The 11,240-nt window shown below is 41.3% G+C and overlaps 1 protein-coding gene across 1 annotated transcript in view; it reads right to left on the reverse strand.

Moving 5' to 3' along the window:
• Positions 1-11,240, reverse strand: part of COL4A1 (collagen type IV alpha 1 chain) — a 75,007-nt gene that overhangs the window by 20,248 nt on the left and 43,519 nt on the right. The window contains exons 26-39 of the mRNA XM_019471226.1: positions 10,793-10,885; positions 10,590-10,694; positions 8,913-9,010; positions 8,475-8,625; positions 8,024-8,137; positions 7,449-7,616; positions 6,803-6,892; positions 6,042-6,194; positions 3,874-3,972; positions 3,693-3,782; positions 2,485-2,624; positions 1,458-1,584; positions 1,273-1,353; positions 419-517 (exon numbers count right to left, since the gene is read on the reverse strand). Of these exons, the coding sequence (XP_019326771.1) occupies positions 419-517; positions 1,273-1,353; positions 1,458-1,584; positions 2,485-2,624; positions 3,693-3,782; positions 3,874-3,972; positions 6,042-6,194; positions 6,803-6,892; positions 7,449-7,616; positions 8,024-8,137; positions 8,475-8,625; positions 8,913-9,010; positions 10,590-10,694; positions 10,793-10,885 (1,608 nt within the window). The remainder of the gene's footprint in view (positions 1-418; positions 518-1,272; positions 1,354-1,457; positions 1,585-2,484; positions 2,625-3,692; positions 3,783-3,873; positions 3,973-6,041; positions 6,195-6,802; positions 6,893-7,448; positions 7,617-8,023; positions 8,138-8,474; positions 8,626-8,912; positions 9,011-10,589; positions 10,695-10,792; positions 10,886-11,240) is intronic.

Below are 11,240 nucleotides of genomic sequence, written 5' to 3' on the forward strand. Positions count from 1 at the left end.
GTTTATGCAAAAGTTCTTCAGGGCAGAGACTGTCTTTGTTATGTATTAGTATTGTACCTAGCACAATGGGTCCTGTACGACTGAAAACCCTACCCTAAGAAAAGGCAAGCCTGCTCCATTATTTCACAGCTAAGTTGCAGACTGAAATTAATTCAAAACACACCAATTCTTTCAAGTATTGCCAGCTTTTGTGAACTAAATTCTTTCAAGATTACATGGATGAAACACAGTTGCTCATCTAAATGATTAGCTTTACAATGATGGATGATAGTAGTTTGCAAGACACCATACTAACTTTATTTTCTAAGGTTCCATCCAAAGTACCTCAAACCCAGCACACCCCTCTACCAGCTCCTCTTGTGTAGCGTGTCTCTGTGCATTTTCGTACCCCATAAACTTAACATGACAGTCACAGTACCTTGTTCACCCTTTGCACCAGCTGCACCTGGAATCCCATCATAACCTGGTTCACCTTTCTGTCCAATGGAACCAGCAGGACCCGGAACGCCAGGTTCACCTGAAAAATCATTGCCATTTTTATTTCACCTATGAATCATCAGACTTTTTTTTACACATTTTTTTTCCTCTAAAGAAAAGCTTAACTTATTCTTTTGCTCCCACAGAGACCAAGCAGATACTGCATGATGACTTCAGTGTGACTTTTCTCTGAGGTTACTTCTGAGTTAAACCAGTGTGAGACAGGGCCCAAGTATTACAGATTTTGACATAGCTAATTATCATGCATCTCAGTGAGTTTAGAGTGCAGGAACTCCAGCAAAGACTTGTGAATAGCACAGCCCATTGTCCAATGAGATGATGTGTCCTGCAGCCAGTGAACTAAGAACACAAGGCTCCAAGTTCAAAAATGTTGTTATAACAGCAATGGACTTACTCTACTCCCTACTCTATTTCCTCTTTAAGATCTGTGTAATGATGCTAATGTAGTGATTCAGGTTTGGGCCCATGGATCAACTTTATTGTTTTTAAATGAACTCAGAAACAACAGAACTAATGGCTATAGCAACGACCAGTCTTGTGGAAGGTGGTAAAATCTCTTCCACAAACAGTGCAAAAGAAGTATTAGCCCCACACTACACTGACTCAGATTTACCTGGGAAACAGCACTGTCTTTTTTTGCTTATGAAATGAACAAATGTACCAGGAAATATCTGAGCCAAAACAAATGTAGAATGCCACAGTATTTGTTTTAGCCACTGCCTGGAGCTGAACAATACTTGAAGTAGCATTTGGTGGTTTATATTTCTTTTCTACCTGGTTCTCCTTTTAAACCTGGAATGCCACTTAAGCCAGGAAGTCCTTTTTCACCCTTTTCTCCATGGCGGCCGGGGCTCCCTAAAGAAAGGAGGAAGACATGGGTTTACATGTGGGATATTTGGTATAAGTTTCACATTAATTTTTCACTGCAATTTCTGTTTTATTAAAGCATAAACACTTGCCTGGAAATCCTGCCATGCCAGCGGATCCTTTGGGACCTGGGGCACCCGGCATTCCAGGAATTCCTGCACTACCCTTTTCACCCTTATCTCCAGATAAACCTGGACTACCCGTTCTTCCTGGTTCTCCCTAGAAGAAGCAGCACACATTATAAAATCCACACGTTAATTCTGAAAGAGCTTTTTCTGTTTGCAATGGTAGATGTCACCCCTCTTATCCATCAGACTTATAAAGAATGTCATTCTTTTTCCATTTAGAAACAAAGTAATTTAGGATTAAATTTGACATTAAATTCCACTATCAGAATTATTGACTTTTCTAGCAATTGCTTAATACCTGCATATGAAAATGAATGGGTTTCTATGCATTTTTATGATGGTTTTTACAGAGTCTTTTCCAAATTAGCCTCTTAACTTACTTATTACACTTAATCATCTTCAAAAAAATCTTTTTTTAAGTCTTCAGCAAATTTGCTACCAGATTAGTAAGTTTTATTTTTACAATTTTTACTTATAAATTCATGATTACTGTCATTGTATAGCTAAGAAAAGGAATGTGAAACAAATGAGAATCCTATTAGAATACTATTAGAAATTAAATTAACTTTACAGACAGTGTTAATACAGTTCTCTTTTCAGTAATATCTGAGCATTTTATAGGTTTTTTCAGCTTCCCAGTATCTCTGTAAAAGTACGGAAACACTATTTCAGTGTGATTATTTTTCTGTTTGTAAGAAGCCCTTTTCGTTTTATTTACTTAGTATTTTTAGAAGTTATTCCCCTCCCCCACATTTCTAGCACTGTAAATTAGCCATTCTGAAGAGACAGAATAAATAAGAACCCTGGAGATATTGGTCCCATCAAACAGAATGCATCTAAACCTGTGCATATGCACACCTTTCAAGTTTCTCATCAGGTATTTAAATGACCATAATAGAAAATATAATAAAATAGCTTAAAGGCCAAAGGCATCTTTTCAAATGAAGTACTTGGTAGAGACAGACAATTAAATCCTTAGGGGTGTAAATACCTTCTCACCAGGAGACCCTGGAAAGCCAATTCCAGGAAAACCTGGTGCTCCTTTGTCTCCTTTTTCACCTTTTTGCCCAGGGAACCCTGGTGTGCCTGGTGAACCTGGTACTCCCGGCAGACCCTTTTCTCCAGGTGTTCCTAGTAAGAGAAAAGGAAAAATGAGTGTATCAGAACTAGTGGTACCCTAGCAGTGTTGACAATGATTTTTCAGTGTTGTCTTAGCTATTCAGAGCTAGAAAAGCAATGTAACTCACTAAAATAGCTAGTAAATTAACTTTTGAGATTCACTCTCTAAATGGGACTTTTTATGGGAAGATAAGCTCTCCTCACAAGAGAAGGTCATAATCTTGGATTCAGAGTAAACAGAGCTCTTGCTAAAAATATGATTTGAATAAAAGTTTATGTTGCTTTGAATAATTTCTAACAGGACCACAGTGACAAAGGGACTCTGCTGTAGCAAATTTTTCTGTCCCCCTTTACCATTTCAGTCTTTCACCTTTGATTTCCTAAATAGGCTAGGCACAAGGCCATCTGAATGGAGACAAAGTTTCCGTGTTGAGGTATAGGTTCTTCTCCATTCTATTCTTTACCAATCCCCTCCACCACAACACTTTTCCCAGACCACTACAGTTTGCCTTGCAGTCCCTGGCTATCCACGCTGGGAGGCACTGCCTATCCACATGCCCAGGTTTCTCTGAGACCCAACCGGGACACACGAGCCCAGGTCTCATCCTGACAAGTAGTCAGGACATGGAGATAAGAGGTACCTAGACTGGGAAACTCTCCTTCCCCCACTTTAAAAATATAACGTAGTATAGTTTGTAATTAACATGCAGTACACAGCAACTCACCAAACTTTTTAGAAGGGGGAAAATACACAAGAAGCTTAATGCAGTTCACACACTAGCAGAGACAGAGACAGACAGACAAACAGGTATCACTTGAAAAACTGCCTGCCTGCAACAAATACACAAATCCTACATATCCAGCTAAAGGATTCGCATGTCGAAACTTAGGAAACCATCCTATTATTTGTATGTCACAATAGGATTGAGAAAGCAATGTCCCAAAAGCCTAAAGTTCAGACATTGCAAGCAGTGCAACCGTTTAGCAGATCTACACCAACAAATATTCCATACAGGTCTCTCCTAATGTTCTATGCTAACTTGAGGAAAACAATAGTAAGAAATTCCTAGCAATCAGTACCTGGCAAACCCATTTCACCAACCGATCCTTTTTGTCCTGGAATTCCTGGATCTCCTGGGTACCCTGGGGGGCCCTGATCACCTTTTGGTCCTACAGACAGCAGAGAAATTAAGAGTCCCATTAGCTAATGTGTTTTAAAATACCTGATGAACAGTCTCTCTGTTGCTAGCTTCAGGCATACCTGGATGTCCTGGAGTACCAGGGTCACCATCCCTCCCTGGAATTCCTGGTTCTCCATATTCCCCACGTAACCCTTTTTCTCCTGTTGCTCCATGGTCCCCTGGACACCAAGAAAACAAACACAGTGAGATGAGTTTTATCAAAATTTATTGTAATGCCATATAATAATGCTTCTAGTTAATTTTTGATCACTGTTGCTTCTCCCTGCTGAACAAGGAAATGGCTGAATGCAAGCTTCATACACTGTACGGTAGAGTCACACCTGAGTAAAACACAACTCTCCAGTCACTAAACCAATGCTGATGAAAGGCTGCAAACTATTACAATTTTACAGGTGTCTGTGCAAACTACAAGGCAAGTTATATCTTCAGAAGAAATTGCAAACAAACATGTTTGAGTTAGATTAATGAGTTACTTCAGAAGTGCCAGACAATATCAGGTGTTAACAAAAATGATTGATTTGACTGTTCTGCTGTCTAAAAAGGTACCTGTGAACTGATTGTTCACAGCCAGAAATTTGCTGTTTCCTCAGTTCTATCTAATGTTAAAGCATCTTCATCATTCCAGAAGGCTCCACCTCTTATTCTATGGTGTGCCTCTTCTCCAGCTTTAAGGTCCATGCATTCCACACTTGCTGCTGCCCTGCCTTGCAGTCCCTGGCTATCCACGCTGGGAGGCACTGCCTATCCACATGCCCAGGTTTCTCTGAGACCCAACCGGGACACACGAGCCCAGGTCTCATCCTGACAAGTAGTCAGGACATGGAGATAAGAGGTACCTAGACTGGGAAACTCTCCTGTTCCCACAGTTCAAATATAACGTAGTATAGTTACTGGTGATTCACTGCCAAACTGGAAAGGAGTCTCAAGTGCTCTGTCCTGGGCCCAGCAGAGAATACATTGATGAAATGTATAGATGACACTAAACTGGAAAGGCTTGAAAAGAGGACAGGATTAGACTGCAGAAGGATTTTGAAGAGTTGGAGTAAAGGTTGAAAATCAACATCAGGAAATTCAAAAAGTATAATACACCACATATGTGGTAAGGAGAAGTCAAAAGCATGCATCCAAAATGAAAAATGATTGCACAGGGAGCAGTCCAGAAGTAAAGGAGCAAGGATTATAGCTAATCACAAACTGAGTCAGCTGTTGTTTCAAGAAAGGGAAATTTCATTCTAGCAGGGCCTGAGTTGAAGTACTTCACTTGTTTCAGCAAAATGCACTCTCACAAGGATGCAGCCAAATTGGGGAGAAGTCAGAAAGGGTAACAAGAATGATAATTATTTCAGAAAACATGATATACAATGAAAGGCTGAAGGATTTGGTTTAGGGAAATGGAAGAGTACATGATCTCAGTAGCTCCCTTCTGAGCCCTACACTTCTATTTTAACTAAAACAGCTATCATTCATTTAAAAACTCTTATGGGATTTTTTAATAAAAAGTAAATCATAGTAAAAAAAGAACAAATAATAAAAATATATAAAATACACACTATTTTTTCTTTGAAAAGAAAAACAGGAGAATGATCTTAAACAACTAAATTTTCATGTAGCAGTAAAAATAAAAATCTAAGAAGAATGCATTTTCTAAAAAAACTAATATCTCTACCACCATTAAGTTTCTAAGTAGAAAGCTGATTGCCTTTCTCCTGCATATTTCCGGATGTTTCTAAACTGACATAAGTTGATCTTTTGGTATTAGCGGCATACATGTGTGTCTTTCCTGAAATTTCTTCAGGTCACAAAGAAACGTGTGCCAGAAAAGGCTGCCCACTTTTTCTTACAGTATCAGTTGGTCTTCATGGCCACAACAGTGTTTCCACTATATGTTTTACATGAAAGACAGCTTTTCTCTTCTGGCAAGCTCTAGTTTCTACTTTAAAAATTTCTTTTCTTTTGAGAGAGTCTTCTGCTAAAAGAGGTAAAATGGATTTTATAAGGGCAAACTGAACCTCTTCCATCCAACCAAAACCCTTTCTGTATGTGATTAATCTTTGTTTCTATGGAGTTGAAAGATACAGAAAAAATATCTGCATTTGTTGTGTGAAATTCTTTAATCTTATTTTGAAAACTGTTGTCTAAAACTAAGGTACAACTGAACTCAAAGCATTGCTGCTTAACAGTATATGAGTGTTAATTACACTTATCCACAGTTAGAGACTAAAGTTACCTTTTTCTCCTTGATCTCCCTTTTGGCCTTTAAGACTAACCATGTCCATATTGTCCATCGTTCCAGGTTTTCCTGGGAGACCGGCTTCACCTTTATCTCCTTTGACACCAGGATCACCCTGTGGTCCAATTACACCTTTGAAACCTTGGCTACCTATAAAGGGATAGCACAGAATATTATAGTGGCATATAAAACTTTGCAGAAATATTTAGTAGACAAAAACAAATGAAATTAGCTATTTATTCAAATTTTGACCACCCAATACCATGCTCTGGAACATCTCATTTATCTCATATGAAGTTTTTTTATACCAGGACTTCACAATAGCTCTGTCAAAAAAAGTTGACATATTTTTCCCGCTTCACAGCCATTGATTTTAGACTCTCAAAACAATAGGGATAGGAGTTTGGCAGTAATACAGGGCATTATTTGAAGGATTTAATTAAGACCTTCCTGCTGGCTTTTTATAATTTCAAACACAGTATTTTTCTTGGAGTAGTATCTATAGCATCCTCGCACCTAGCAAACCCTTACGTTACTGAAGAACGGATCAAAAATCCTGGCTTGGTGCCCAAATACATGACTGCTGCTAGGATATGGCTTTCTAAATTACACCATTTCTAACTCACAGGGAAGTTACTTGGCATAAAACATTCCTTAGGCCAAGCATACTCCTTATATTTGGTTATTTCCAGACTTTGCTGCCGGGGAAAAGGTGGATTTTACAATTTTGATTTTGAGAAAATCTCTCTCTTTCTTACCTTTTTCACCAGGCAACCCTCGATCTCCAATTGGTCCAGGAGTTCCTGGCAAACCAGGAGTTCCCATAACTCCCATTTCCCCTTTGGTTCCTGAAACCAAAGTGAAAGAGTAAATAACAGAAATAAAGCAAGCAGTGTAAAGAAGTACAAGAAATGGAATTATTTACTCCCTATCATATTAGGAATTGCATTACTTAAGGAAAAATGGGACAAAGAAGATGGTTAATCAAAAATAGCCTGATAGAGAAAACAACAATAAAAACAGTGTTATGAAAACCACAATAAAACACAGTTTGTAATGGGTTTTTGACAGATCCTTAAAACTTCCTATTACAGTAAACAATGCTGTCATTAACAAAGGCATTATTAAAACCACATTCTGCCACTGAAACTGTGCAGAATAATCCCCTTTCATTATTACAGGCTAAAGGCTAGTTACTGCAAGTTCTTGGATTTGATCCACCAAAGGACTTGAGTAGCAGTTCAGTTACACGTGCACAGAGCTGCTTTACTGATGTCAGCCCGTGTGTTTTCCCAAGCTTGGGCTCTTTGATGGATCAATTCCTAACCAAGTGAAAGGGCTTGCTACCACAACTTATTAAAACAGTTGTCAAAGATGCTGGTTTCCAAGGGAAAAGATATTTACCTGCCGATCCTTTCAGTCCAACGGCCCCCTGCGGACCTGGCAGGCCGGGTAACCCCACAGACCCTGGTACTCCGGGCTGGCCCTGGCTACCTTTATCCCCTTTTGGTCCTGGCATATCTAGACCTGGGATACCAGGGAAGCCCCTTTCTCCTTTTATTCCAGGAAATCCTAGGAAAAACAGAAGGTAACAGGATTAGTCCTTAATGGGGCACTGGGAACACTGTTAACAAGAATATCTGATAATGTCCACCTGGTTCAGAAATTACATGGCATGAAGAATGAAGGTTCAAAGCCAGACAGCAGAAGTAGTCCTCGTTTTCTAAGTGAGGCTTTGATCCTGTATATATTACTCACCAGTGACCCGAGGAGACCGAACAAAATGGCAGGCGTTTTCTCAGGAGGCCTAGCCCTGTGATTTGGACCACATGGAGGAGGCCCGCTGACATGCCCCCCCATGCACCCCTACCAACCTCACACCACAAAACAGTTCACAAGCAATGCTTTTACCAACGCCAATACCCATTTATGCCAAAAGTCCTCTCCTAAGCACCGTCATGGGAGTATTTTCCTCTCACCTGGTGGTCCCTGGGGTCCCGGCTGCCCGGCGGGTCCCGGTGATCCCTGTGGGCCCAGCCCTGGTGCACCTGGAGGGCCCTGCAAGCCTTGCAGTCCTGGGAGGCCGGGGTCGCCTGCGGGGAGACAGAGACATAGACTGAGCGTCCTCCGATGTTATTTGAAATCTTGTTTGCTGAAGATGCTAGACAAGGTGCTTTGGAAGCACTTGGCCAACAAGACCTCATTTCAGCCTCTAATACCTCCTGTCTGGGCTCGGAGGAAGGGCTGCTCTTTGCTGCTAGCATTTGCTATCGGTGGTTGGTAGGAGAAAATGAGGTAAAGGAAAAAGGGCAATACCCTGAGATATCAGGAGGATATCTCAATGGTGAATAGACTTTTTGCTGCATTTACAGGAGAGTGAATTTAAAAAAGAAATAGGAATATAGAGCTGTATTTTTCCAGTGATGTTACCTCTGAATCCTTGCTGTCCAGGTATGCCCGGAAACCCTTGCTCGCCACGTAAGCCAGGCAGTCCTGAATTTCCCTTTTCTCCAGGGATGCCAGATGGGCCTGGGGGGCCCGGCAATCCCTTAGGGCCAGGCAGACCTACACCAGGTTCACCCTAGCCAAAGAAACACAATAGATTGGGAATCAACACATCAAAACCAGTAATTCATTCACTGACTGTATTTAAATCAGAGGCAGAGCGCTATACATGACTTCAGGGGAGAGCTGTAAGCCCTTTAGTGTTAATGTCAAGCATTCATCCATCTACTCTGTTCCTTGTGTGCATAGTGGGAAATGAAGGACAGTTTGGCCAACTTTTTTTTTTTTAAAGAGCAGGATCTTTGCACACATTCCTGTTAACGTGGGCAGTCACAGATAACAGTATCAGCAGCTGACACCTACTTTTTGACCTTGTAAGCCTGGTACACCTGGCAAACCATCCAGGCCAGGGGTTCCCGGAGTCCCCGGCAGACCAGGCGAGCCAGGCTGACCTTGGAAACCTATAAAACAAAACAAAACTCTCATAATTGCTGTCTCTGCCTGTAAGTGTCCTCTGCTGTTTCTTCAAGCCTCTAACTGAACTATTCATATTCTCACAGGGATGTGTTAAAAAAGGTCTGTATAGTCTTATATCAAACTGCTAGGGATGCCAGCACCCAAATGTCTCAACAGGGATTCAAATGCTGAGCCTCATGCAGCTTTTGGCTTCTGATGATAAACAACCACCCAGAAAAAATAAATGCTGAGTGTCTTCTCTTAAATTAATGGCCTTGTGGGTTCATGTCATTGAGAAACATCCTGTCTGCAGAACTGGGTTCCCAAAGCCTTCTTCAGAAAAGGCAACAATGTATGGGGCATCAGACTGAGGGACGCACAACAAAATCCATCTGTGAATCAACACCTTTTGTTCAGTATATGTCATGTGACATGTCCTACATGTCCCGCTGTGGGTTGCACACAGAAGGTTTCTATGCCACAGCTGGCCCATGCACTGCGCCTTGGGAGTGCAGGAAGGAATACATACAACATTCTGCAAATCACTTAAAGATAGCACTCACTCAACACCAGCACACGCTCAATAAATTGAGATGAAGCTCCTCTCCCAGGCAAAGGTCTCAGGGAGCGGGAAATACAGCTTTTAGGCTAAGCCCCAGGAAAGTAATTGGGCAGAGCTGAATTCAAGGAAGGGTCCTTGAAAGAAATGTATTTGATGTGTCATTCCTTTCTTGCTGGCATCAAAGAGCATACAGCAACCCTTTTCCAGATGCAACAGGCCTCTTCTGTTCAGGTTCATCTCACGCCAGTCTCAAAGGAACTAGAGGTGGTCACAGGTAAAGATTTGCCCTTTCTCCTAATTAAGTCTTTCTACTAGAGGTTCACAGGTTCACAGGTAAAGATTTGCCCTTTCTCCTAATTAAGTCTTTCTGACCCTCCCAGTTCATTGGTGTGTGGAATCATAATAAATGAAATAATAATGAAGACACACAAGAATTTTGGGGATTGAGGTGGCTGCTGAAAGCTCAGTCATCTAGTTCTAAATGAGTAGCAGCACTATGAAATACATCTCCCAAAAATCCAAAACTAGAATATGAACATTTAGACTCCCTCTAAGCTATGTGTATACCCTGACAATGGCCATGCAGGGAAGACTAAACACGCTGAGCAAGCTGGTATTCTAACCAAACCACTCTCAGCCGCCTGGGACACAGCAAAGCTGCTAGCTCTGGCCCAAAAATGTTATAGTTATGTCAGCATGCTTTTTGGACCAGCGACACACGGTGCTTCATCTCAGAAAGGCCATCTCATCTCTCAGCAACCTCAGTTGCTGCAATGTAAGATGTTGTACTATATCACTTTCTATTCTGGCAGTAGCTTTGACACTGTCTATATCTGCACCATATCACTGCACAAAGCAAGTGTGCATTGAAAGTATGCTTATTGTGGTGCTTGTGGATTTTCGCAAGGGAGGTTCTTCAGCTGCACCTCCCAAATCTCATGCAGCCATGGCTGGATGATAGTGCAGGCCTCCATCCACACTCCGGTTACACCAGCTCTGTTAGATGGTTAATTTTATCTTACCTTTGGGTCCTGGAGGTCCAGGGAACCCTATACCTGGCTGCCCAACAGCACCTTTTTCTCCTGGCAGGCCGGGTCTACCTGGAAGCCCAGGATTCCCTTTGTCACCTTTGCAAGTGAAAGTAAGACAAATGTTAGTACAAAGGCTAGCTTCTGGGGAACAGAGCCATTATGATCATCAGACAAAGATTAACAGGCTACTGTACCTTGGGGTCCAGGGAAACCAGGTGGCCCAGGAAGGCCATCCGCCCCAGGAGGTCCAGGGAGTGGTACAGTTCGTCCTGCTTCGCCCTTTGCTCCTGTGAATGTAAAGATGTATTAAGTACAGGAACCAATGAAATTAAACAAGGGAGTTCCACCTAACCAGAGGTATTAGTCCATCCATACCATTACAACTGACTTGTTACGAAGTTTTTTTGTAGAAGATTCATAGAAAACTAGGATGAACTCAGTTTAGGATGAAACTAAACCATCCCGTATGGCCTAACAAACTCTTCAAGAAAACTGCCCTCAAAGATTTGCAATCATACTGCTGAAAGCAAACACTGATTTAAATTAGAAAGTCTTTTTATTTCGATCTTAAATTCCGGTGATCCTCTAAGTTGTATCACTTAAAGGGCACAATTTTTTTTTTTTTTTTTTTTTTTTTTAAAG

The sequence above is a fragment of the Aptenodytes forsteri genome, unplaced genomic scaffold, assembly GCF_000699145.1.
Source record: "Aptenodytes forsteri isolate BGI_AS27 unplaced genomic scaffold, ASM69914v1 Scaffold96, whole genome shotgun sequence".
Classification (NCBI taxonomy): domain Eukaryota; kingdom Metazoa; phylum Chordata; class Aves; order Sphenisciformes; family Spheniscidae; genus Aptenodytes; species Aptenodytes forsteri.